This window comes from Chrysemys picta, chromosome 16, assembly GCF_011386835.1.
Source record: "Chrysemys picta bellii isolate R12L10 chromosome 16, ASM1138683v2, whole genome shotgun sequence".
NCBI classification, from domain to species: domain Eukaryota; kingdom Metazoa; phylum Chordata; order Testudines; family Emydidae; genus Chrysemys; species Chrysemys picta.
In genome coordinates, this window is record NC_088806.1 from 11,861,227 (window position 1) to 11,889,029 (window position 27,803).

The 27,803-nt window shown below is 50.2% G+C and overlaps 2 protein-coding genes and 1 non-coding gene across 5 annotated transcripts in view; all 3 read right to left on the bottom strand.

The window, feature by feature from the left end:
* The window catches only part of LOC135975945 (uncharacterized), a 101,261-nt gene that overhangs the window by 17,606 nt on the left and 55,852 nt on the right, over positions 1-27,803 (bottom strand). The gene's annotated exons all lie outside the window — the stretch shown is intronic.
* Positions 212-17,875, bottom strand: LOC135972141 (zinc finger protein 436-like). Of its 3 annotated transcripts, none has more exons than XM_065569736.1 (5): positions 17,539-17,875; positions 11,483-11,565; positions 8,187-8,313; positions 3,648-3,752; positions 212-3,248 (listed from the first exon to the last, which is right to left on the bottom strand). In XM_065569736.1, exons 1-5 carry the CDS (start codon positions 17,858-17,860, stop codon positions 2,014-2,016), a joined length of 1,872 nt encoding a protein of 623 aa, XP_065425808.1. In that variant the 5' UTR covers positions 17,861-17,875; the 3' UTR covers positions 212-2,013. The 3 variants fall into 3 exon arrangements, with proteins under 3 accessions (XP_065425808.1, XP_065425807.1, XP_065425809.1); XM_065569735.1 differs by having other exon boundaries at positions 212-3,287; XM_065569737.1 differs by having other exon boundaries at positions 212-3,287; positions 10,181-11,565; positions 17,539-17,604.
* On the bottom strand, positions 23,475-23,546 carry TRNAG-UCC (transfer RNA glycine (anticodon UCC)). Its single transcript has one exon. It is a non-coding gene; the product is annotated as a tRNA-Gly (tRNA).

Sequence of the window (27,803 nt, forward strand, 5' to 3'; positions counted from 1 at the left end):
ATGTTCAATAGCCTCCTCACCCAGATGTGTAAGAACGCGGGGGGGGGAGGCTCCGTGCACCCTCCCATTCCACCCCAGTGGACAGCCCAAGCAAAAGGCTGTCATTATTTTAACCTTTTTTTAGTGGCCTTTTCCTTACCACCAATCCTCCTCCCAAACCCCACCCGGGTTCCCTCCCTCTTTTTATAATCTATTAATAAAGAATAAATGGTTTTTAAATGATAGTGACTTTATTTGGTTTGAAAGCAAGCTGGGGGAAGGGGGAGGGTGGGTTCCTTACAGAGAATGAGTCAATAAAGGGGGCAGGTTTTCATGAAGGAGAAACAAACAGATATTTCACACTGTAGCCTGGCCAGTCATGAAACTGGTTTTCAAAGCTTCTCTGATGCAGAGCGCTTCCTGGTGTGCTCTTCTAATCGCCCTGGTGTCTAGCTGCGCGTAATCAGCAGCCAGGCGATTTGCCTCAGCCTCCCACCCCGCCATAAAGGTCTCCCCTTACTTTCACAGAGATCGTGGAGAATGCAGCAAGCAGAAATAACAATGTGGAGATTGGTTTGGCTGAGGTCTGAGCGAGTCAATAATGAACGCCAGCGACCTTTTAAACGGCCAAATGCACATTCTACCACCATTCTGCACTTGCTCAGCCTGTAGTTGAACAGCTCCTGACTCCTGTCCAGGCTGCCTGTGTATGGCTTCATGAGCCATGGCATTAAGGGGTAGGCTGGGTCCCCAATAATAACTATTGGCATTTCAACATCCCCTACGGTTACTTTCTGGTCCGGGAAGTAAGTCCCTTGCTGCAGCCGTTTAAACAGAGTAGTGTTCCTGAAGACGCAAGCATCACAAAACCTTCCTGGCCAGCCCACGTTGATGTTGGCTAAACGTCCCCTGTGATCCACCAGTGCTTGCAGCACCACTGAAAAGTAACCCTTGCGGTTTATGTACTGGGTACCCTGGTGCTCCAGTGCCAAGATAGGGATATGGGTTCCATCTATTGCCCCACCACAGTTAGGGAATCCCATTGCAGCAAAGCCATCCACTATGGCTTGCATGTTTCCCAGAGTCACTAACTTTCGTAGCAGCAGCTCAATGATTGCTTTGGCTACTTGCATGACAGCAGCCCCCACAGTAGATTTGCCCACTCCAAATTTATTCCCGACTGACCGGTAGCTGTCTGGCGTTGCAAGCTTCCACAGGGCTATCGCCACTCGCTTCTCAACTGTGAGGGCTGCTCTCATCCTGGTATTCTGGCGTTTCAGGGTAGGGGAAAGCAAGTCACAAAGTTCCATGAAAGTGCCCTTCCGCATGCGGAAGTTTCGCAGCCACTGGGAATCGTCCCACACCTGCAACACTATGCGGTCCCACCAGTCTGTGCTTGTTTCCCGGGCCCAGAATCGGCATCCCACGGATAGAACCTGCTCCATCAACAACATGATCTCCAAAGCGCCGGGACCCGCAGTTTGAGAGAAGTCTGTGTCCATGTCCATATCACTCTCATCGCCGCGCTGCCTCCTCCTTGCCTCGTTTTCTGGTCCTAGTTCAGCATAAACTGCACGATAATGCGCAAGTTGTTTACAATGTTCATGACTGCTGTGTTGAGCTGAGCGGGCTCCACGCTTGCCGTGGTATGGCATCTGCTGTGTTCACCAAGGAAAAAAGGTGCGAAGCGGTTGTCTGCCGTGGCTTTCGTGGAGGGAGGGGTGAGGCTATACCCAGAACAACCTGGGACAATGTTTTTTGCCCCATCAGGCACTTGGATCTCAACCCAGAATTCCAATGGGCGGGGGAGACTGCGGGAACTATGGGATAGCTATGAGATAACTACCCGCAGTGCAACGCTCCGGAAATCGACACTAGCCCTGGTACATGGACGCACACTGCCGAATTAATGTGCTTAGTGTGGCTGCATACATTCGACTTTATAAAATCTGTTTCCAAAATTCGAATTCTGAATATTCGGATTAATCCCATAATGTAGACATACCCTTTGGCCAGCCCTAGTCAAGGGATTTATTAGTTTTCGCCCATGTGGATTCTCTGATGTTTAATAAGGTTTGAGCTCCGATTGAAGCTTTTCCCACACTTGGAGCATGTGTAGGGCCTCTCTCCTGTGTGGATTCTCTGATGTGTGATAAAGGCAGAGCTCTGACTGAAACTTTTCCCGCACTCAGAGCATGTGTAGGGTGTGTCCCCTGTGTGGATTCTCTGATGTGTGATAAGGTGTGAGCTCTGACTGAAGATTTTTCCGCACTCAGAGCATGGGTAGGGCCTCTCTCCTGTGTGGATTCTCCTATGTGTGCTCAGGGCAGAGCTGTGACTGAAGCTTCTCCCGCACTCAGAGCATCCATATGGTTTTTCACCAGTGTGGATTCTCCTATGTGCGCTCAGGGCAGAGCTCTGACTGAAGCTTTTCCCGCACTCAGAGCATGTGTAGGGCTTCTCTCCAGTGTGGATTCTCTGATGTATGATAAGGTTTGAGCTTCGATTGAAGCTTTTCCCACACTCGGAGCATGTGTAGGGCCTCTCTCCTGTGTGGATTCTCTGATGGGTGATAAGGGTAGAGCTCCGACTGAAATTTTTCCCGCACTCAGAACATGTGTAGGGCATGTCCCCTGTGTGGATTCTCTGATGAGTGATAAGGGCAGAGCTCCGACTGAAGCTTTTCCCGCACTCAGAGCATGTGTAGGGCGTGTCCCCTGTGTGGATTCTCTGATGTGTGATAAGGGCAGAGCTCTGACTAAAGCTTTTTCCGCACTCAGAGCATGTGTAGGGCATCTCTCCTGTGTGGATTCTCTGATGTCTGATAAGGTGTGAGCTCCGACTGAAGCTTTTCCCACACTCAGAGCATGTGTAGGGCGTGTCCCCTGTGTGGATTCTCTGATGTGTGCTCAGGGCAGAGCTCTGATTGAAGCGTTTCCCGCACTCAGAGCATCCATAAGGTTTCTCACCTGTGTGGATTGTGTGATGTGTGATAAGGGCAGCATTCCCATTGAAGCTTTTCCCACACTCATGGCATGCATAGTGTGTCTCTTCCAAGTTGATTCTCTCATTTCCAATAAGGTTTGAGGGGTTACTGAAGTTTTCCTCTAGCCTGTGCTGACTCTCCCAGGCTTTTGCTTTTTCTGGGAGTTCACAACTCCCGGAAACATGCCCTTTGGATCTTCCTGATAATGTTCCATGTGGTTCTACTTGCTCAGCATCTTCCTGCTGGGGTTTTTTGTCCTCATTTTCACTCACTATCCCATCACCTGACAGGAGACACAGAGAATCCAGAGATAAGTCATTCCCTGCACCGGAGAGAAAGGAAATCTCAGAGAGAAGAATGGAAAAGGGTATGAACAAATCAAAATATGTGTTGGAGATCAAACTTATCAGGAGCTGATTTTCCCCAAACCCTTCCACAGAGGAGAAAGGAAGGGATCAGTTTTGGTCTGCATCTCACCAGAATACTCAGGGAAAAGCGAGATTGGGGAGGGATCTGCTGCCAGTTGTCAGAATAGGAGGGAATCCATCAGTGACATTTGCCATAATGATTCCACATCTGCAGGGAACAATCCTAAACTTGGAGAGCTCACAAGGTCTTTGTAGGGCATCCCAAATGTTTCCTGCATTCCCAAACAGTTGAATTGATTTAAACAATTTCTCACCTCTCGGGAGCTCTTCTTTCTTAGAGCCCTGGAGGTCCATGATCCACAGCTCTTCCCCTCGTTCCAGCTGCGAGATCACATCAGGTTTGGAAACTGGAAACCCTACTAAAGGCAAAGAAAACATGGGAGGTCAGTGGAATTTATGGGATACTTGGCACAAAGAATATTCCATGGTTTTAATCCAGCTCATTTTTAAGCAGTAACATCCCAAACCCATCTTACTTGGCTCAAAGTGGCAGGAGAGTTATTATAATAAATCATATGCATTACCTTAGTGCCTCAGGACCAACTAACAGTGAGCCCCATTGTGCTAGGTGAAGTACAAACCCAGAATAGTAGATGGCCCATGCCCTGAAGAATTTACAATCTAAATAGACAAGACGGACACAGAATGGGGTAGGAGGTAGATCCCACTGTTAGAATAGAGATATTCAGGCCTGCCTGTAAAGCCTATACTTTAAGAACTTAGGTGTATTTTTATCACTTAGCTAGTTACAGAGGTATAAAAACAAAGTATCAAAATCACAGTCCACCTGTGTCTGGGCCTTGTCTCACTAGGAGAGTCTGAGGCCTTGTTCTCAGGCTAAGGCCTCTGGCTAAGCAGCAGGGGCAGCCATAAGCTGGGAAGCGTAGGGTCACATCCTAACATCCCAAACCAGTCACACTGAAATAAGGTGGTATTGGGCTGTTAGGAAGACAATCCTGTCCCGATAGCGCCCATCACCACCAGATAAAGAAACAGACTTTAAGATGGTTAAAGAAAACTTACTTTGATAGAATCCTGTCTGGCAAGAAATCACTTATCAATGGTTGTGAAACCCTCATTTCTGCATTGTTTTATCTTTATGGCCACAACTTTTACATTATTAATCAGTCTGGTTCTCTAATTGTTTCTGTCTGCTGTATAATTAATTTTGCTAGGTGTAAGTTAATTAGGGTACTGGGATATAATTGGTTAGAAAATTATGTTAGAATATGTCAGAATTGGTTAGTTAAATTTCAGTACAATGACTGGTTAAGGTATAGCTGAGAATATTATTATATAAACAGGGTCAAACAGGAGGGGGAAGGGAAATTGGCATCATGTTTGTTAAGGGGGGAAGGGAACAGGGAATGGAGACACAGGCAAGGCTCTGTGGAATCAGAGCTGGGAAGGGAACACTGGGGAATAGACTATCGCGTATAGAGATAAGCCCAACTGGTGTGAAGGCCTTCGGAATATGCCTGCTTGGAAACTAACCCCAATAAACATCGCATTCTCTGCGCTTCGGACTTCTGTCTTTTCCTGCTTTCTGTCTGCGTGACAAGAACCAGGGAAGTGGGAGGCTGAAGGGAAAGCCCGCTAACAAAACTGACATGACCTGATAACCAAGATGTAAGCCTTTAAGGAAGGTTGTAATACATTTTGGAACTGATCAGGGATTCCCACGAGGACACATGAGGGGGCGATGGTAAATAGACATTTAGATTCTTTTCTTGTTTTATATCTTTTCCAAAGAAGGCACACTGGCATACTGTCATGGATCCATAGGATCTGTGCAATGCCCTGGCTTTTAAACAGTCCTTGGGAGACTTGCACAAATCTAGGCCATGTAGCTTCAACACCTGAGACTGAACCTCTGGCTTCAACACTCCTGTTTCAACCTGTGAGCTCTGCCAGCAGGTCCAGCTGAACGACAATCCTGGTCAGAGACTGTTCCTCAGTCAATGCACAGAGCAAATGTTTGCTGTGACACTGGGCAGACTTTTAAAACATAGCAGAGCTTATTAGTCAACTGAGCATTGGAAAGTCCTTAGATTAGGACAGAGAGGCCAAGAAGACAATATAGTCCGTACTGGCCAATGCCCTTGAGCCCTGCTGCTGTAGAAAACGCTTTGGTTTCCTTTCACTGTGACTGTTCATTTGTCTTTGCTCTGGCAGAGCTTCCTGTGTCTGCGAGCCCAGTTCTTCCTACTCCCAAAAACATAACGAGTCCATGTATGCTTCACTCAGCCAAGCAGATATCCTCCCATGGACAGGTAATTATTATTCCCTTGTCTCTGTCAGGTATTCCATTGATGTAGGCTGGTCCCAGCCAGTCCTTAATAACCCATTCATATCACCCCATGACAGCTACATGACAAAACACCTCATGTCTCCTGCTCTTTATAATCATAGCAATACCCATCACAGAGGGAAACTCAAGTGTGTATTGGCATCATACAAGTATCACCAAAATTCCCACCTCTATCATACACACACAGCTCACATCCCTTGGAGAAAGATCAGAGCACAGGAACTGGACGTTAGTCCAGTGAACACAATGGAGGACAAGCTGCAATCCTCACACCTTAGACAAAAAGGAGAGGCATGTGGGTCCCCACCCAGAGAGAAGGGCTGGCTAGAGGCCTCATACCGGAGAGGGCATTCCTTGAGCAGACCGTGGAGGCAGGTCAAATGCTTAGCTACCCCAGAACTATGACATCGCAAAAGCACATTTTGGGGCATTAAGAAATGTAGTGACTCAGGTGTAATTAAACTCCCCCAGCATGTGGACAAGGCTGGGGAATTAAACCCTAAAATTCAGGAGCAACAGCCTCTAATTCTTCCAGAAAAGGAGAATGTAAGAAACAAGAACTGGGCCATGCAACCTAGGAGGTACAGGCTCAAAGATCCAAGGAGCCTGGAGGGAAGACAGCTTGTGGCTGCTGCAGATGGGGAGAGGGGGGACAAGACTCTCTCCAAACTCTCACTCCTGCTGACCCCGACCTGATTTTATGATCTACGACCTAGTCTCATGTCTTGAGGGCAATTTTATACTCACTAGAGCTCTCTGCAGTTGAACCCTGTACTCTACCCTGACGAGAAAAGTAAGGTAAGTAGACCCTGCGATAACTCTATCTAAGGTACATAGGTTGACTTACCGCAGTAGTGTAGACATAGCCTAAGCTTGCTACAATAAAGGGTCTATATTAGGTTGAGGCTCTGTGGGAGTAGTTATGCTGAAGTCTGGGATTTACCTGAATGGGCCTAAGGAGAGAATCCCAGGTCAGATATTTTGCACCCTTATTTTGAGAGACTAACGAGGAACCGCGAACAGGTGCAATACGCTACAGGATTCTGAAAGAAGGAAGTTTGAGGTGGGTTTCATCAGTTAGGTTGCTATGAAGGATCTCAGCAGTTGGACCGCATTCATATATTGGAATTATTAATAAATAAGTGATGTAAATCATGAGTAGTAATGCTTGATGCATAATTATGGACTTCTCAAAGGCCACGTATGGTTGGGGGCAGTTATTGACATTATTGTAATCAGAGTAAAGGAGCAGATATGGTATATAGCCATCCTATTACCATAAGAAAGGGGATAAAATACCTCTCCTAGTTAGCATTTTTTCATTTTGTTGGGTCCCCGAGACAGTGTAAACTGAAGGAGGGCCTCCCTTCTGATGGTCGCCCTTGCCCCTCCATCTTTGTTTCCAATGGTGTCCATAATTTGTAAGTACGCAGAGTGCAAGACCCTCTTTACTGTACTTACCTTAATCTAATCGTTATGTATATTGATTTTTGCCTATGATTTCAATTATAACTGTCTGTATTAAATCAAGTTCTGTGTGTTTCACCAAATTTCATCTACTCCATTAACTCTGAGTAGCCATCTACAAGGACAAATTGTACCCCAATACGAGTCGCTGTGCATAGAGATGGGGAGGTTATATGGGGAGAGGGGTAATGAGAGGGAGAGGGAGGTCAAGAGTTAAAATAATAATATTGGGGGGGGGAATGTACAATTAAGTGAAACTGAACAGAAATAAAACTGGAGTGTAGGCTCTGATAGGGATTCGGGGTTAAAGGTCTGGGATCCCCCAAAGCTCTAGATCCCCAAACCTCTCCTCCCTCCCACTGACCCACCCAGCCCACTTCCTGGGTACCCTTCCTACACACTCCCTGCCCCTTCGTCCCATTACTCTCAGCCGGCACCACCTCCCGGCACTTTGGGAACTTCGTGTTCCCTCCTCGTCTCTCACTACCTCATCCCTCCCTGCTGCTTCTTAGCTCTAATCCTATACACACCCTCCCCATGTCCTGGCAACCCAGAATTATCTACTCCCCCCCCTTCTCCTCCTCTCCCACAGCTCTGTTCTCCCTTCACCTGTGGGGTCCTGAATGGCAACATTATACGCTCTCCTATCAAAAGAGGAACTCATCTGACTGTCAAACAAGCCATGCATGAGTCCTACACTATTTACTTAATTTAGAATTCTACAGGCAGCGTAGTTTCCTCTTAAAATGAGGAAAAGGCACGAAAGTTACAGTTATTAATGTAGATATTAATGTATCCAATAACGATACATTAAACGTAATTTTAAAATGACCGATAACACCAAAAAGGCACATGTCCAAAACTTATACTAGTGGGTGGGAGATAAGGCAAAAAAAGGGGGGGGGTAAGGAAACTTGTCAAAACTTGTATGATGAATAAAGATATAAAGTTATTACTACTCAGGTTCTTTAGAGACCCCACAGCATCTAATAACTATGGGGACGGGAATCCTTACCCAGCGAGGTCACATTCTCATAGTTCTCCTGCATGACATCCCTGTAGAGGGCTCTCTGAGTGGGGTGCAGCAGAGCCCACTCTTCCCTGGTGAAATACACAGCCACCTCCTCGAAAGTCACCAGCCCCTGAAAGAGAAATAGTCCAACACTCAGTGCCTGCTGCCCCAGTTACAACCCCACTATTCACGGAACAGCAGCACCAGGTAAATGGAAGCTCCGGGAGGCACATGTTAACAAAGTCCCAACCCACCTTGCCTAGAGCAGCCAGGAGGCATCAGAGGGTAGAAAGAGAGAACCTTTGTGTCTCCCAGTTGACAGAAGGAGGCAGGGTCTTCACATTTATCACATACCTAATAGCCAGAGCTTGATATAGGAGATGGGGCTGTCTCTGAGACCCTGCTGGTGGCTCCCTGCTAGGAATCCCAACACTCTCCAAATAAAATATATGGAAGAAAGGGGAAGTCAATAGTAAAGAATACAAGTTAGAAGGTCAGAACTGAAGAAAATTGGTGAGGGAAATCAATGATCTATCAATGAAAATAAGAGGAAATTTTTAAAAGTATATTAAGTACAACATTAAACCTAACAATGGTAGTAGTAAATTATTAGATGGAAATGGCAGAATTATCAAAAATAATGCAGTAGAGGTAAAAGCGTTCAATAAATATTTCTCTCCTGGATTTGGAGAAAAACAGATGATGTAAGTCTTATCATAAGATGTTGATGCCGACAGTCTTTCCATTCCAACAGTAACTCACAAGGACGTTAAACACCATCTATTAAATTTAGATGTGTTTAAATCAGTGGGTCCAGATAACAAGAGTTTTGAAAGACCTGGTGGAGTAGCATGATGGACTGTTAATGTTGATTTTAATTAGGACTTGGAACACTGGGGAAATTCCATAAGACAGGAATAAAGCTAATGCTGTGCTAATATCTAAAAAGTGTAAAAGAGATGACCCAGCTAATTACAAGAGTGTTGGTCTAAAATTGATACTAGGCAAGAGAATGGAGCAGCCGATATTGGATTTCATTAATAAAGAATTAAAGGGGGGCTAATATAATTAGTACCCATTAACAAAAGTTTAGACACAATAGATACTATCAAACTAACTGGATATCCTTATTGGATGAGATCCAAGTTTGGTCGCAGCTAATAGTACTGATGTAATATACCTAGACTTCTGTAAAGCGTATGACTTGGTTCAGCACAATATTTTGACTAGAAAACTAGAAAGATACAAAACACACACGGCATACACTAAATAGATTAAAAACTGGGATTGTAAATGGGGAACCACGGTCGAGTGGATTTCTTTCTAGTGGCTTCCCGCAAGGATTGGTTCTTGGCCCTGTGATATTTCACATTCTTTACAATGACCTAAAAGAGAATATAAAATCATCACTGATAAAGTTTGCAGTTGCCACAAAGATGGGGGGTGGTGGTGGTAGTAACTAATAAAGTGTCAGTAGATTCAGGCTCCAGCACTGGGAGTCTGGGAAGTTTTCCCAGCCCTGGCTGGGGGGTTATTTCCGGTTCCACAAAGAGGGAAGTTCCATTCCCAACTCCTGTGCCTTGAAATTAAGGCCTATCTCACACTACACCCCATATTCAGCATAGTGGTAGGATTATAATATGATTAGGACATAATTATGAGGCATTTTGTTGAAGATGCGTCATGTGCAGGGTCATTGGAAAAGTTATAATTTCCTGAATAGGATTATCCTATTTGTGTGCATGGATCACGTTTGTATCTGAAGTTATGGATATTGACTATGTATCTGTATTTCAAGTGTGCTTACTCTGGGTAACACCAAAACGAGCCTTTCAGGTACAACAGTGAAGAAGCCAGACAGTGCTGATGGCTCATCAACAAAGACAATGGACCATGGAAAAGCTTAGCCTTCCTGTGAATGTTCCAGCCAGCCTATGAGTCATGGCTACAGCAGGGCATGCAACCAGACCACATGACAATGAACTCCATTTTGGTACCTGTATTTTTCCACAAAGGGGACTGGGAACTGAGTTTGGAACAAAGGGTTCCCGCCATATGGAAAAGCTACATAAGGTGGAGTGTGACGTCATCTCTTGGCCTCATTCCCCAGACAAGAGAACTCCTGGAAGCACCTGAGGAACAAAAACTGAACTGGGGGATTTGCTGGTGCACTGCTTCAATCATCAGTCAGGGTGAGAAACTGCTAATTCAAATTCTATGCAGCTAGTACAGGGGCGGGAAAACTTTTTGGCCTGAGCGTCGCATCGAGTTTTGGAAATTGTATGGAGGGCAGTTAGGATTCAGGAGGTCTGGGGCAAAGCAATTTCGAGGGCCCCTTCCATAAAAATAAGTTGCAATACTATAGAATACTATATTCTTGTGGGGGCTCCTGCAGGGCCCAGGGCAAATTGCCCCACTTGCCCCGCCCTCTGAGGGGCCCTGCTGACCTCCCTGACCCCTATCCACACCTTCGTCTCCTGACCACCACCCCAAACTCCCCTGCCCTCTATCCAACCCCCCTGCCATGCCTGGAGCACCGGTGGCTGGCAGCACTACAGCACTACAGCCACGCACTACAGCACTACAGCCACACACCACGCAGCACAGAGCACCGGGTCAGGCTGGGCTCTGCAGTGGAGCTGCCCCAGGAGCTCGCAGCCCCACCACCCAGAGCATTGTGCCAGTGGTGGGGCAAGCTGTGGCTGCCGCGGAGGGGGAACAGGAGGGAAGGGACCAGGGGCTAGCCTCCCGGGTCAGGAGCTCAGGGTCCTCCGGGCTGGATGTGGCCTGCAGGTCATAGTTTGCCCACCTCTTATCTAGTATGCTAGGCTCAGTTTGAGTTTCTGGTTATTTGCCAAGTAATCTGCTTTGATCTATTTGCTATCACTTATTGCTGGGAAATTGGTTGTTGTTTTCGGTCTGTCCTTGACTGACTTAGGTAAAGCACTCAGGTAGCTTAACTGAGTGTATGGCGCCACCTGCTGTCGTGTTGGGTGATAAAAAAGCCTGGAGAGGCTGGCTGAATCTCCAGCAAAGCAGTGTGAGAAGGGCCAGTCCAGGTTCAGGGTTAGAGGGTACAGCGGTTCCCAGAAGCTCCCCAGACTGCAAACCGGGGTGACAACCCATTACACCCTAGATTACACAAGTCTCAGCAAGTTTGTCACATCCTGTCCCCTCCCCTTCTCCACCGTAGATAGTTCCTATCTCCCACCACCTCTAGCAGCTCCCACCCTCCTATGCCTTTACTGCTCCTCTCTCTCCAAGCAGAACCCATCACCAGCTCCCTGATAATCCCTTACCTGAGCCAGCTCCATTGCAGCCATTTCCTTCCCCCTGGGAGGACGGGATGATCTGGAGCGAAACGTGGACGTTATTCTGTAGCCTGCCAGGGAGAGAAGGGCAATGTGAGAGAATTCAGATGGGGCTTTTGTCCACTCCACAAGCCGATTCCCCCCAGATTTTTCCCTGCTAATGCACATTCTAGGTTCTGCCACACTGCGAAGCACAGAGTGATCTTATTCCAGTACATGCCTAGACCCCTCCCACCAGGGTGTAACCCTCTGACATATGGTGAAACCCTCCCAGTAGCAGAGTCTCTCTGTTACACTTATCAAGTTTGCGGAGGATACCAAGCTGGGAGGGGTTGCAAGTGCTTTGGAGTATAGCATTAAAATTCAAAATGATCTGGACAAATTGGAGAAATGGTCTGAAGTATATAGGATGAAATTCAATAAGGACAAATCCAAAGTACTTCACTTAGGAAGGAACAAGCAGTTGCACACATACAAAATGGGAAATGACTGCCTAGGAAGGAGTACTGTGGAAAGGGATCTGGGGGGTCACAGTGGATCACAAGCTAAATATGAGTCAGAGTTACACTGTTGCAAAAAAAGCAAACATCATTCTGGAATGTCTTAGCAGGAGTATTGTAAGCAAGACACGAGAAATAATTCTTCCGCTCTACTCCGCGCTGATTAGGCCTCAACTGGAGCAGTGTATCCAGTTCTGGGCACCACATTTCATGTAAGATGTGGACAAATTGGAGAAAGTCCAGAGAAAATAAACAAAAATAATGCAAGGTCTAGAAAACATGACCTATGAGGGAAGATTGAAAAAATTGTGTTTGTTTAGTCTGGAGAAGAGAATACTGAAAGGGGACATGATCACAGTTTTCAAGTACATAAAAGGTTGTTACAAGGAGGAGGGAGAAAAATTGTTCTTCTTAACCTCTGAGGACAGGACAAAAAGCACCGGGCATAAATTGCAGAAAGGGAGGTTTAGGTCCGACAGTAGGAAAAACTTCCTCTCAGTGTGGTTCAGCACTGGAATAAATTGCCTAGAGACGTTGTGGAATCTCCATTATTGGGGATTTTTAAGAGCAGGCTGGACAAACACCTCTCAGGGATTATCTAGATAATACTTAGTCCTGCCTTGAGTGCAAGGGACAGGACTAAATGACCTCCCAAGGTCTCGTCCAGTTCTATGATTCTATGAACCAAAGGCCAGAGAAGAGCAGAATCAAAAGAGTCACTTTGGGGGATTCTCTCTGTCATTGTCCCCAAGGCAGCTGTCTCAGGTTTACTAAGTTGTTTGATGCTCCAGCCTTTATACAGTCTCTCCTGGGAGTGCCTCTTTCATGGCCTGCGCCTTGTTTTAACTTTTGGCAAGCGTGACCCTGAGGGCTCTGAGACTGGGCCTCCTTGCCTCAGCACACCTTGTTTCTTTCTGTGGCTCCCCAGTGAGTCCAGATGAGTAGATTCTGCTGATAGAACCTGTGAACATAAGAATGGCCCACTGCGTCAGACCAATGGTCCATCTAGCTCAATGGCCAATGCCAGGTGCTTCAGAGGGAATGAAGAGAACAGGGAATCATCAAGTGATCCATCCCCTGTCGCCCATTCCCAGCTTCTTGCAAACTGAGGCCAGAGACACCATCCCTGCCAATCCTGCCTGTGACACTGGCAGATGAGGTGTTAGCTCTTGCAAAAGCCCCCATGTCTTAATTGAACATGGACAAACGCATAGCTGGAATCAGTCAGACTCACCAGCATTAGTATTGTTAAAACGGGTATTAGAATGACAAGAATGTGTTTAGACTTTATTGAATGCTTTATTGAGTTTCTGCCTGGGTTCATATCTGACTAGTTGCATTGTGAGCCTCTGTGACTATGTAAATCAGCAGACAGCAGAGAGACTTTACCTATGTGAAGTGCTGATTGGCAACAGAATGCATTACACCCTGCCTGGCAGGAAAGGTCCATCAACACCAGATAGACTATTATGGGACATTAAAGAAGACACAAGACTGTTGTTGTCCTCTTGACCTCTCATTAGCTGAGTCTGCAGCTCAGAGCACATGGCAGAAAGAGGATAAAAAAACCCATGCTGAAGGAACTGATTATCTGTGTGCTGCTTCAACTCTGGGGGGGCAAAGTTTCTAGGTATAAGGAAGAGATTCTCAGCTCCTTATCCTGGGTTAGTCCTAAAAATATGTAGAGCTTGCTTATTAAGCTTCCATTGCCTTTTGAAATTTAAGACTAACTCGTCTCCATCTGCTTTAACTTTGTAAACAATTCTCATTTTGGCTACAAGTGTTGTCTTTGTGGGAGATCTAAGATTCACTTCCTTAGGTCAATTGACTGATCCTTTGGGACTGGCAGTAACCTGAACATTGCTGTGATTCGTGGTGTAAGGCAGTGGTTCTCAACCAGCGGTCTGGAGCCCCCTGGGGGGCCACGAGCAGTTATCAGGGGGGCTGCCAAGCAAGGCCAGCATTAGACTTGCCGAGGCCCAGGGTAGAAAACTCAAGTCCCAGTGCATGGGGCTGAAGTCCAGGGCCCCTGAGCCCCACCACCAGGAGCTAAAGCCAAAGCCTAAGCAATGTAGCTTTGTGGGGGCCCTGTGGCATGGGGCCCCAGGTAGCTGCCCTGCTTGCTATCCCCTAACTCCAGCCCTGGTTGGTGAAATCTACATATAGACCTCACAGCCAATTTGGGTTTTGTTCCCTGCTTCTTACCAGTCTCCCTGAGGCTGGTGCTCATGCCCTCGAGTCACTGAAGACAGTGTTACAAAGACTTACAGGCACAACGCCACCAGCAGCAATTGGCAGCAATGCGGAGCAGGCTTTACAATGACACAGTGTGGACCAAATGGTCCATAGACTCAGTGAAGCCCCAGTTCTCCGCCAGTGCACATCAGCATCCCAGCAACCTTCAAGGAGGGTCAAGTCTGCCACTCCTTCAGTGATGATGGATCTCCAGCATAGCATCACCCGCGCCCCAGAACCTGCCTTGTCTCCTGAGACAGAGGTGAGTGACAGAGGGTGCGCAACGGATCCGGGGTGGGGTGGGAGTGGGAAAGAGATAACAAAACACACCTTCTAGGGGTCACCCCTCAGGAAGTCAAGGTAACAGGCACTGTGGTGGCAGTAAAGGGGGAGGGGAGGGAGTGGGAGCAGGAGGGAGCAGCATCCTCAAAGGCAATGCTGCCAGTGGGTCTCTCCACCACATCAGGCATGGGGCTGATAGGGGGCCATTCCCTGGGCCTGGGTGCCTGTGAAGGGCTATATAAACCCCACACTGGCACAGAAGGGGTTAAACTGCTTTAATCTGGACTCACCCAGCTCCTCCACACCTGCAAACAATGCCAGGACTGGAGCAGGAGTTAACAGGACAGACCCACTCTATTCAAACAGGGGCAACCCTGGGAAGGGAACAGTCCGTGGAGCATCTCCAGCCCCAAAAAGAGGGCTGGCAGCATTCGGGGCTCTGGCCTTCACTGAGGGAGGCTCAGCAGTTGGGCACCAGTTTGATGGGCTGGATGGCCTCTCACTGGGGGCTGCCAGCAGCCTGGCACATGGAATAGATATAGGGTGGCCTGTGGAGCAGGAAGTGGAGCAGCATCCCAGACAGCACACCAAAAAGGGAACTGGAGAGGGGACTTGGGGCACTGCAGCGAATTCAGCACCTGTCCTGAAAGCCATTGGCATTAAGTTGTCCTCTCCCTGGCCTACAGGGGTCAGACAGTGACACAGAGATCCCTTGGCAAAGGGTCACTTGGTCTTTGGCAGCAGCTCTCACCTGAGACCTGACAAACCATCACACCAAACATCTCTTGGAGGATGGTCATGTCAGGTATCTACAGAAAGCTCATAGCTGGTCAAGACTCAAACAAGACAGATCAACGTACGGGTCATATGTAAGTAACAAAGCATTTATATTGAAAATCTACTTTATGAACTTGGAATGGAAAATCAATCACCGAGAGGTAACGGGCCCCGGGATCGGCCCTTCCACCCAAAAGGGAGTCGTCACTTCTCACTAATCAGCTAGAAAGGCAGTGCAACGCTCAAGTGACCAGCCTTGCTCCCTCCCAAACTATCAATGGAAAACCATCAGAGCACCACCAAACAACTGAAACTTATGGGGGGGGGGAGCTGAAGGTAACAAATTTAATTATCTGAAATCCAAAATATGAATAGTTTAAAGGAACATGTTACACATGTATGGGGTGGACGGGCAGGCCACAGTGTATCGGGGAGGGGGCCTGTTTGGAGGAGGGGCAGAGCTAGGACATGGCTAGACCAGGAGCAGAAGGCCCAGCTGGGGCACAGACCATGTCAGAGATTTCTCTCGCTGGCTCTGTTACCAACTGCCCATGACAAACACTTGAAAGAAGGGGAGGCCGAGCTGGAAATGGTAGCAGAAGGAGGAGGTGGGGAAGGAGAGGAACATTTGAAGGCATGACCATTATTCCCATTCCTCCGTAATGAAAAATGTACAGGAGAGGGGAGCTGCACTTCACAATCACCCAGCACCTACGTGGAGAGAGCACTGGATGGGGACTATTCCTGGCTCTGCCACAAACGTGGGGGGCAGAGTTAAGGTTGCATTGGCGTGCACATTAGCTCTCTATTTCCTAGTTTTTGGAGGTTTGAATTTTGCTGAATTTGATACTCTGGCAGGGCCCAAAATACAGCTGTTTAAAGACACGGAGGGTTTCTAGGCTGCAAACCTGATCTTTGACGTTTTTGTTTTTTTAAAAGATAAATAATTACAATAAATGTACCGATGCATAAATGAAGGTGTGAGGGACTAGATGGATGTTCAGTAAACATCCAGAAAGTGATGGCTCCCCATCCCTACCTGCCATTCACAGAGGCAGCAAAGCCCTGGGAAAGACAATTTTCAGAGGCAAAGAGAAGGGACTAGAGCTTAGAGTTTCTCTGCCAGTCAGGAAGGGGTAGCAGCAAGGGAAGACTGACAGCTGATAGTTGGAGGGGTGAAAAGGTTTGGGGGTATGGTGGGGGACAGAAGCAGCTGGGACTGGGCAGAATTAAGGTCCCTACAAGATACAGGCAATCACCATAGGGCTATGAATAAGGCAGTTTACTGTACAAAGTTCTAGATTAGATTATACCAATTTGTAAAGACACAGAGAGACCAGGACTTGATAACAGCTTGAGGTCCTGTCCAGCCCTACATTTCTAGGATGCTATGCAACATATAGATATAAAGACAAAACATACAGAATACACTGCAACATGTCAGGCAATTCAGGGAAAAAAACTAACCCCACCCCCAAAAAACTACACTCCACAGCATATGTCAATTGTTGATCAGAAGTAAAATCTGAGTGTATTTCCCATCACTACTTGATAAATGAACAGAGAGAAAAGAGGCAACATTTGCAATAAATGTCTAATCACCCTGAAGAACCGGAGCAAAGGGGTAAATCTGAGATGTTGTTTGTGTTTTATCATTAGAGAGACAGGGCCCAACACTCAGGGCCCATTCAAGTAGAACTAGAGAACGAGAGAGAAAGTGGCAGGGGGAGGAGGGGGAGGGATTTTAGGATATTTGATATCTCTCTTTGAGAATTGTGGGGAAAACGGGTTACAAACTCCGCATTTGGTAACAGGAGAGACAAACCCCCAGACGCGGGAGGCGGGGGGGGGGGGGGGGGGGATTTTCTGTGGCTATGAAATGAGGGGAGGGGGAGGGGCAGTGTGAAGGGATTTTATGTGACTGTCCAACACACACAGACAGTGACGGTTCCCCCCCCCCCTTCACACGGGCCGCAGGGAGCCCGGGGGGGGCAGTTTGAAGGGGGCCAGGGAGGGGGAAGGTCCCTGGAGCAGGGAAGGGGCAGCAGTGGGGGATGGGCAAGTGAACACACAGAGACACACCCAGACACAGACCGTTTTATCCGCCAGGGCTTCCCCGGCCCCCCACAGAGAGTTCAACCTGCCCCCTCCCATCGCTACGGAGACCGCACCGGGCCCCACCCCAGCTTCCGGGCTGGCCCAGGGCGGGGGTCTCGGGGTGGGGCCTCGCACACCCCACTCGGCTCTTACCGGCCCTTTCGCGGACCCGGAGCTCCCCGCCGCAGCTGGTCCGGAAGTGACGCAACCCGCGAGGCGCCAGGCGGGGGAAGGAGACACCTGGGGTTTGCGGCCGTCGGAGCGCGGCGCGAGCTAGGCTGGGGGGCGGCGCTGTCCCCTCATTGGGGGCGGGGTTCTCCACAGCCCCGCCCCTTATCCCCCTTCCTCCCCGCTCCGGGCCCCTCCTGCCGCTCCCGGCGCCACCCCGCTCAGCCCGCGCTCCCGGATCACAGGGGACTAGCAGCGGAAGTAACTTTAGGCCTGGGGGCGGACGAACGGGGATCGCACGGAACATGCGCAGCAACAGCTACTGAAACCTTTTCTCACCTGATCGAACTAGGGCGGAAGCGCCCCTGGGGCAGGCTGGGAGATGTAGTTCCGGACTCTCTCGGGACCGGACGTGACGTCGGGCGGGGGGGGCTGGGCCTGGCTGCGAACGCGCGGGGGGCGCTGCGGCTCTGCCTGTCTCGTGCGAGGCCGTTGGAGCCTCTCCCGGGGCCGGAGAAGAGTTTTCTGTCTCCCGGCTCTGGGCATGCGCAGATCGTGGGGGGCTTCCCCCCAACGGACACTGGGGCAGAGTCACCGCCCGACCCCAGCCCCACCCCCGGGCAGGTGCGAGTCCGCCCCACACGTGTCCCCGCCCCACGCGGGGCCTCCCCTCCCCCTCGCCCGGGATCTGCGCTGGGGGCGGGGCCCGTCATTAGCCCCGCCCTGCCCGGGGGGAGGGGCAGCCCCTGAGCCGGAGCCTGCAGGGAACGAGCTCAGAGCCCCCAGACCGGGTGGGAGGGAGAGACGGGACCGGGGAGGGGGAGTAAGGGGGAGATGGGGGTAGATGGGACAGCGGTGGGGAAGGGGGAGATGGGAGGGGGATTCCCAGACTCGGGACCTGCCCAGACCCACTGGCTGCAGCCTCTCTGGGCAGATCGTCCCATCCCGGGGAACAAGGAGCAGAAGGAGGCAAAGCCGGATTTGTCAGACACGGACCAGCCGCGGGGGTTTCGTCGCCGTGTAGACGTGCCCTGACATTATGTCTACACTGCAATTAACACCCCCGGGGCACCTGTCTCCAAACCCGGGGCAGCTGGCTCAGGCTTGTGGGGCTGGGGCTGCAGGGCTGTACAAGGACAGTGCAGACATACGGGCTTGAGCCCAGCTGCTGAGACCCACGAGGGAGGAGGGTTTCCGAACCCAGCAGGAACACACGTATCTGCACCACAGTTTTGAGCCCCAAAGCTTTAACTCCAGGAGCCCAAGTCCGATGACCCAGGCCAGCCCTGCTGCAATCTTTACCCCGGGAGAGATGGACTCTGCGGGTACGTCTCCATTGCAATGTCAGCCCTGGTGTGCGCAAAGCAGCCCCCTATTCACCACTGTCATATAATGATGCTATGGTTTGTACACAGTCTGTAGGGTGACCAGATGTCCCAATTTTATCGGAACTGTCCCGATATTGGCTTGTTTGTCCCTTGTCCTGACCAGTGCCGGATTAATAATTTTGACGCCCCTAGGCTGGGAAATAATTGCCGCCGTTTTCCTGCCCCCATTCCAACACCCTCCCCAAAGTCCCCACCCCAACTCCGCCCCTCGCTTCCCCTATTGGATCCCTTTTCCCCAGCCCCACCTCTTCCCCCAGCGCGCGGCGTTCCCCCTCCTCCCCACTCTCTCCCTGCCCCACAAAACAGCTGTTTCGCGGCGCAAGCGCTGGAAAGGGAGGGAAACAGGACGCAGCGGCGTGCTTGCAGAAGAGGTGGAGGTGAGCTGGAGCAGGTGGGTGGGGCGCGGAGGGGAGCTTCCGCCCCTGCAAATTTGCCGCCCTAGGCAATAATACGGCACTGGTCCTGACCAATGTGCGGTCGGGACACTGGACAAACAAGCAATTTTGCCCCCCTGGAGGCACTCTCTCTCCCCCCCGCCCCGACTTCGCCCCCTCCTTCCCCTATTGGATACCTCCCCAAATCCCCGCCCTCGCCCCGCCTCCTCCCCAAGCAGGTGGCATTCCTCCACCCTCCCAGGCTTGCAGCTGTAATGGCGGTGCAAGCCTGGAGGGAGGGAGGAGGTGGTGGAGGCTTCCAGTTCTTGGAGCTGGTGAGTATGATCTCCGACCCCTACAAGGACAGTGCACACATACGGCTTGAGCCCAGCTGCTGTGACCCACGAGGGGGCAGGGTCTCCGAACCCAGCAGGAACACACGTATCTGCACCACAGTTTTGAGCCCCACAGCTTTAGCTCCAGGAGCCCAAGTCCCATGACCCAGGCCAGCCCTGCTGCAAACTTTATCCCGGGAGAGATGGACTCTGCGGGTACGTCTCCATTGCATTACTCTGCCCTGCTGTGCACAAAGCAGCCCCCTACCCACCACTGTCACATAATGATGCTCTGGTTTGTAGAAAGTCTGCCTGGTTAGGTATCAGTTCAAAAGCCGTGATCTGTTGAACATTAATATCTTGTTGGATGGTGTGTGCTCGCCTTGTTTGGGACGTGATGAAGTTTTGCTCTGTGTGCCTTACTGAACTATGTTACGAAGTTGGGAAATGCTCACAACCAGCCTTTCCGGTGCCACACTGGAGGAGCAAGACTCGCTGCTGGCCCATTGAAAGTATCCACGCTCCCAAGGACTATCCCAGGAGCCATGTACAATGCAGACTTCTCCGAGATAGCCCGGAGACAATGGACACTGCTTGACTCACATCGTAGCAAAGCAGCTTCCTAGCAAGTTGGAAGAAACTATGAAAGAGGGGAAGAGACATCATGACCTGGCCTCTCTCCCCCACAACTCAAAACCTGGAAACGCACCTGGAGCACAAAGACTGAACTGAAAGAATTCAGAAATCACAAGAGAATAATAATAATACATTCAAATCAAAGTCCCCAAGCAGACTAGTATTGGTTTTTCAACAGAAAATCTTCAGTTTGGGGGATTTTATTTTCCTGTCAGACCTTGCCAAGGGAAGCAGAGAGAAAATGTTTGATTTGCCTCCCTCAGAACAGCTTGGCCTAGACACTATAGCCATGGGTCACTGTCATGGCCTTGCTGAGGACTGGGGCATTTTAATAATTTGTGGCGGTCCTGGGATGTTTGGGGGAATAGATAGAATGTTACCTTTTGAGATAAAAACTAAGAAATCCAGGACTAGAGAATTCTTTTAGAAATCTGGTATTTAGACATTTTATTTTAAGCCGGGGAGGGGGGCCTGAGTTCCCGAGATTGCTTTTGTTTGCAGGAAGCAACATGGTGTGGTCTGTGATTGTACCAAAGGGGGAATATGGTTGTTCGTAAAGGAAGAGAGAAGCCTGAAGGCCTCTGATGAGGATGGGATTCAAACCCACACATGTTGAGCTGAATCAATTAGCAGCATCACCTTAACCACTCGGCCACCTCATCTGAGCTGTCAGGGAAGGGACAGGAGGAGAAATCTAAGTCCAGCAGAGGTAGGGGCAATAAGGAGTTTTTAAATACTAAGTGTAAGCAGGGTCTGAGTGAGCTCCCCCCTCACACCTAGTGACGAGTTGACGGAAAGACTTCAGGAACAGACCGTGTTTGCACAGACCCGCCTACTCCGCCTAGCTACGCAGCATGATTGGGCGGCTTTGCCAAAAGGACCAGTTTGGGCTGATGGGGGTTACAAATCACATGAGTGCAATGAAATGTTGTTATCCTTCCTGGATGAGTAAAGGGCAGCAGAACATAGTCCCTCCTGCTTGAGGGGTGAGGAATACCTTTTATTGGACTGCATAGAAGTGATTGAGGGTGTCACCCTAAACCAGTGGTCCCCAAACTTTTCACACTGCCCTTTTATCTGTGTCTGCGGCCCCTTGGCAGCCACGGTCGACAACTGGGGCTGGTAGCGGGACGGTGGCTTCCTGCAGAGAGGGGTGTGGACAGGGTAAAGGGGTCAAGGCCAGGCCAGGAGCCAGGGGACCAGGCTGGGAGCAGGGTTGGGGCACAGTGGGGTTGAGTGGTGCTCCCTCCCTGCCCTCCATGGGGACTGGCTTAGGCCCTGAGGTGTCCCCATGAACTTTCCCCTGTGCCCCCCTATGAAGCGTGCCCCACATTTTGGGGACCACTGCCCTAAACTGAACCCTACTCGCTAAGCAGGAGCTAGTAATACCAAATCCCCACCCTTTCTGCCTGCAGCCCCGCCCTCTTCCACCTCTTCCACGCCTTGCACCCACGGCCCCATCCACTATGTGATAATGTGGAATCTCTTGAAGCCCCAAATCACTTCTGCCATCAAGATCAAGCATGGAGACTCTCCCCCTCCGCCCCCCCCCCCCCAATGCCTTGTGGCATTAGCTGTATTGGTGGGGAGGGAGCTCAGTGGCAGGGCACATGCTTTCCACATACGCTTTAGTGTGATAATTCTGCCGATGAACTGTTCTAAGATTGTCACTGTTTTCAGGCAGGGCTCCCTGACATTTACGTAAAGATGGGATCTTATCTAGCTGGGGAAATCTAAGATGTTTATACCACAATCAGCTACATGGTCAGTGGATGTTCATCACCCGATACAGGGAATTAACATTTCTGTGCAGAAAGCTAAAGGTTTAAACAGAAAGGAGTGAAACCAAACGGCCACACGATGGCGACAGAAGCCTAGGGATGAAAAGCCCCAGGATTTCTGTGTGTGCCTGGGCTCTGGAAAGGGATTTGGTTCCACTCATTGTATTGCTCTGGCGGGTGACATCCCAGGAATGAGCCATGTTGATGACTGTGACACCGGGTGTGAGGAGGCTTTAATCTGATTCCAACGGAATAATGATTTTACACCTGAGTTATTAGCTGCAGCTTCCCAAGGGCAATTCCAACTGGTTCCTCCCAGAGATGGGTGATCAGGGAATCTCTTCGGCTCCCATAGGGTGACCAGATAGCAAGTGTGAAAAATCGGGACTGGGGTGGGGGGTAATAGGAGCTCATATAAAAAAAGCCCCAAATATCAGAACTATCCCCAGAAAATCAGGACATCTGATCACCCTAGGCTCCAACTGTTAGTTATCTTGTCTTTCTCCCTCCCCCACACTATCACATGCCCCCAATTGTAATGAACTAATAGATATAAGCTGACCATCAACAAACTTAACCTTGAAATTAGGTGAAGGTTTCTAACCACCGGAGGAGTGAAGTTCTGGAACAGCCTCCCAAGGGGAGCAGTGGGGGCAAAAAACCGAACAGGCTTCAAGACTGAGCTTGATAAGTTTATGGACGGGGTGGTGTGATGGGACTGCCTGCAACAGCATGTGGCCGATCTGTGATTGCTAGCAGCAAATATCTCCAATGGCCGGAGATGGAATAATAGGTGGGGAGGGCTCAGAGTTACTGCAGAGAATTCTTTCCCAGGTGTCTGCCCGGTGCATCTTGTCCGCATGCTCAGGGTCTCACTGATGGCCATATTTAGTGGTGGGAAGGAGTTTTCCCCAAGGGTAGATTGGCAGAGACCCGGGGGGGGGGGGGGGGCGTTCGCCTTTCTCTCCAGCATGGGGCATGGGTCACTTGCAGGTTTAAACCAGTGTAAATGGTGGATTCTCTGTAACTTGACAGCTTTAATCCATGATTTCAGGATGTCAGTAACTCAAGCAGAGGTTGGGGGTCTATTACAGGAGTGGGTGGGTGGGGTCCTTTGGCCTGCAAGGTGCAGGAGGTCAAACTAGATGACCACACTGGTCCCTTCTACCCTTAAAGGCTCTGAGTCTTAAAGGGAGAGGGAAGTAAACACATTTAAAATTAATAAACCAAACATTGTAATACCAGGATGACTCGAACAGCTCACTGTCTAGTCCCACCCCTTTCTTCCGCCACTGGGTGTCGAATGACCTGCTGGGATTTGGGACATTAATTCTCTTGTTCCATTGATAAACTGATACAATGTGACTGAAATTAAACAAATTCCCAGCCAAGAAAAGGGCACATCCCTGCATTGGCTGGGAATCAAACCCAGGTCAACTGCTTGGAAGGCAGCTATGCTCACCACTATACCACTAATGCATCTGGGAGGAGTGTTTTTCCCAGGTGCCACTTATGCCCAATGACTCACCCCCACAGAGCTCAGGAGGTGGCTGGACAGGCTGGAGGCAGCCTGTGAGCAGAGACAGGTTCCCAGGATGACAGACAGATGGGAACATGGGATCTACATCCTACCCCAGAGGTGGGCAAATTACGGCCTGCGGGCCATGTCCAGCCTGCAGGGCTTTCCTGCTCAGCCCTTGAGCTCCAGGCCAGGAAGGCTCGCCTTCCCCCCTCCCCTGCTGTCCCCCATCCCCCGCAGCCTCACCTCGCTGCACTGCCAGCGCTCTGGCACGCCACTCCTGCCGGTCAGCAAGATGGCGTGGCTGGTTCCGGCATGGTAAGAGGGCAGGGAGTGGGGTTTACTGGGGGGCAGTCAGGGAACAGGGGGTGGTTGGATGAGGCGGAGGTTCTGGGGGTGGTGGTCAGGGGATGGGGAATTGGGGGGTTGGGAGTCCCGGGGGGGCCTGTCAGGGGGTGTGGATAGGGGTCAGGGCAGTCAGGGGACAGGGAGCAGGGGTGGTTGGATAGGGGGTGGGATCCCAGGGGGACAGTTAGGGGTGGTGGGTCCCAGAAGGGGCCTGTCGGTGACAAGGCGCACGGGGGGTTGGATGAGTTGGGGGTTGTGAGGGTGGCAGTCAGGGGGCAGGAAGTGGGAAGGAGTGGATAGGGGGTGGGGTCAGGCTGTTTGGGGATGCACAGCCTTCCCTGCCTGGCCCTCCATACACTTTTGCAACCCCAATGTGGCCCTCAGGCCAAAAGATTTGCCCACTCCTGTCCTAGCCTGAGGTAGCACCAATCTCATCTCCACCCTCCGAGAAATGAAATGAAAATCTATGACCATAATGACAAATTTCACCCCAGCAGGCAGGAGACAGCTCCTTTTAAAGCACATTTTGTGTTGGTTCCTGCTATGTACAGAATGGTTTGTTTCTCCTGATGATGACAATCTTTGGGCTCTACCCGGATAAGGAACGATTCAGGCTGTCACTCAAGTGAAGACGGGAGATTATTTTTTTGACAGGGATGCTGCCTCATCTTCAGGGTGTTTGTCGGACCCCACAAAAGCTCAAAGCTTTTCACCGAAAGGAGGGAAAGGAAATGGCCACAAGATGGCGCCAGGACATAAGGAAGGTAACATAACCCCATTGTTAGGGGTAAGCCATTCTTTTTTGTCAAGGTCCAAAATTGTTAGTCAAGGTCTAGTCGAAGTCCAGACTCCAGAGAAGAAAATAAAATAAAAAAAAATAAAAAAAAAATAATGCTAATAAGGAAATAAATAGATGTTGGGGTCCATTGAAAAGCGATTTGGCCCGCCCTCTGCCTATTGATGACCCCGCATTGACTCTGAGAGGTGATTTATCTCCACTCTCTTGGATTTGAAGAGCTGGTTAGTTTTACCCATGATATCCCACCAGGCTGACCAAGCCATGTTATTGATGGTGACACTGGGATTGAAGGATTATATCACATTATAAAAAATTGTAAATAAAGATGTCGTCAGAACTTGAGCGTTCTGCAATGAAAGGCTGGTTCCCCCAGTTGAGTCCCAAATGCTCTCCTAGAAATGCCCTCGGGACCCCTACATTCCCCAGCAGGAGTGAAAGGAGAAAGCCCCAGCTCTGCACTTAGCTCCAGGCTGATTTATTGGGAAACGGGGGAGAAATTATTCTTTGCTGCTGAGCAGGGAGCCAGGGCCGTTCTCTGGGAATCGAGGTGCCCAGCCTGACCCAGCTGCTTCATTGCCCCCTGGGGCCCTGCAGGCTCAGACTGTCCCTGAGGCCAGGCAGCTGCTCGGGGAGCTCTCCTGGTGCAGCTGGCCGTGCCCAGATATCCTACCCTCAGGGGCCTGAGTTCAGCCATCAGGAAAGGCAGCAGCTTTGCTCCCTCCTGCTAAACAGAGCTCCCAGGCATTGGTTCTCAACCAGGGGTCCCTGGTTGAGGGGGCAGTGAGCAGGTTTTGGGGGGACCCACCAAAATAACTCAGAAAGCAGGGCCGGCGTTAGATTTGCTGGGGCTCAGGGCAGAAAGCTGAAATCTGAGCCTGACTGCCCTGGGCTGAATTTGAAGCAACTTAACTTTGTGGGGGCCCCTGTGTTGGGGTGGGGGCCTGGAGCCCCGGCCACAGCACAGATGGGGCAGTAACTTCACCTCACCCCTTTGTGACTCCCAGGGACCCTGCAGGGACAGCAGCTCCATGCTGGGCCCTAGGGCCCCCCAAAGTACCTGGGGAGAGGGGGCAGTAAACCCCCATATCAGGGGACTCCTGCTGCCTGGAGGTGACTCTATCCTCACAGCCCCTCCCCCTCACAGAGACACTCCATATCCCTCCCCCTCATAGCCCCTCCCCTCACACTGACATTCCAATGGACCCCCCCCCCCATCACAGCCCCTCCTCCTCACACATAGAGGGACTTGTTTGCTGCAGCCTGACATTACAAACCCAGGGAGGAGATTTTATGGCTGTGGAATTCTCCCAACCACATATTAACTCCCCCAACCCCTGCAGTGCAAGACTCCCCAAGCTAGTCGAGCCCATACATGGGTCACTCTTTTCATCACACCAAACAGCTCCCTTTGAGCAATGACCTTTTGAGGCCAACAAGAAACCTTCTAGTTTGGGCTCATTCATGCACCACATTTACCAGTTATCATGGGCTCGTTGCTCGTGACCTGCACGGCTGCTGGCGGTCAGGCGTGAGACCCTTTGATCCCTGCCTTGCCTACAATCCTGTTTCTCAAGATCAAACCCAAGACCAGAAACTTGTTGCAGCTTATGCAGCCCCGTAGAGCATTCAGAGACACAAAGAGAAGATCCATAGGTGACCTTGGCAAACCCCATAAGAACTTCCAGACTGGGTCAGACCAAAGGTCCATCTAGCCCAGTATCCTGTCCTCTGACAGTGGCCAATGCCAGGTGCCCCAGAGGGAACTAACAAAACAGGCTTCCTGGGAGCATCTGTCCCCTTCCACCACAACAGCAAGCAGGCAGGTAAAAGAGGGGGAAAGTCCCAGGAACCCTTCCTCTTTTTCTCCACAGCCACTGCCCATCAGCAGGGTTCCTCCTTCTCTTCCCTCCTGGGCCTCAGTGCTACTAAATCTCCACACCTAGGGCCTGGTCTACACTACGGGTTCAGGTCGACTTTAGCAGCGTTAAATCGAATTATGCCTGGACACGTTCACATGACGAAGCCCTTTCTTTCATCTTAAAGGGCCCTTTAAACCAGTTTCTTTACACCACCTTCGACGAGGGGATTAGCGATAAAATCGGCCTTTGTGGGTCGGAATTGGGGTAGTGTGGATGGACTTCGACGTTATTGGCCTCCAGGAGCTATCCCACAGTGCTTCATTGTGACTGCTCTGGACAGCACTCTCAACTCAGATGCACTGACCAGGTAGACAGGAAAAGACCCGCGAACATTTGAATTTCATTTCCTGTTTGCTCAGCATGGAGAGCACAGGTGACCACGCAGAGCTCATCAGCACAGGTAACCGTGATGGAGTCCCAGGATCGCAAAAGAGCTCCAGCATGGACCGAACGGGAGGTACGGGATCTGCTCGCCATATGGGGAGATGAATCAGTGCTAGCTGAACTCCGTAGCAGTAAAAGAAATGGCAAAGTATTAGAAAAGGTCTCCAAGGCCATGAAGGACCGAAGCCATAACAGGGACACACAGCAGTGCCGCGTGAAAATTAAGGAGCTACGGCAAGCCTACCAAAAAGCCAGAGAAGCAAATGGAAGGTCCGGGGCAGAGCCGCAAACTTCCCGCTTCTACACGGAGCTGCATGCCATTCTAGGGGGTGCAGCCACCACTACCCCAACTGTGTGCTATGACTCCGTCAATGGAGAAACACACGGGGAAGAGGGTTCGGGGAACGAGGAAGATGAGGATGGAGATAATGTAGGTACCTCACAGCAGCAAGGAAGCGGAGAAACCGGTTTCCCCAACAGCCAGGATATGTTTGTCATCCTGGACCTGGAACCAGTAACCCCCAAACTCACCCAAGACCCTGAGGGCACACAGGAGACCTCTGGTGAGTGTACCTTTGTAAATATTACACATGGTTTAAAAGCAAGCGTGTTTAATGATTGATTTGCCCTGGCAATCGCGGCCAGTACAGCTACTGGAAAAGTCTGTTAACGTGTATGGGGATGGAGCGGAAATCCTCCAGGGACATCTCCAGAAAGCTCTCCTTCATGTACTCCCAAAGCCTTTGCAAAAGGTTCTGGGGAGGGCT

What these genes read in the sequence shown, in the direction of transcription:
- LOC135972141 (XM_065569735.1), bottom strand. Translation starts at nt 17,860, where the DNA reads ATGTTCCGTGCGATCCCCGTTCGTCCGCCCCCAGGCCTAAAGTTACTT. An exon ending in CTGCAATGGAGCTGGCTCAG is followed by an intron (nt 8,314 to 11,482) that starts GTAAGGGATTAT and finishes TTTCTCTTTCAG; the next exon opens with GGGCTGGTGACTTTCGAGGA. An exon ending in TGAGAATGTGACCTCGCTGG is followed by an intron (nt 3,753 to 8,186) that starts GTAAGGATTCCC and finishes CTTTGCCTTTAG; the next exon opens with TAGGGTTTCCAGTTTCCAAA.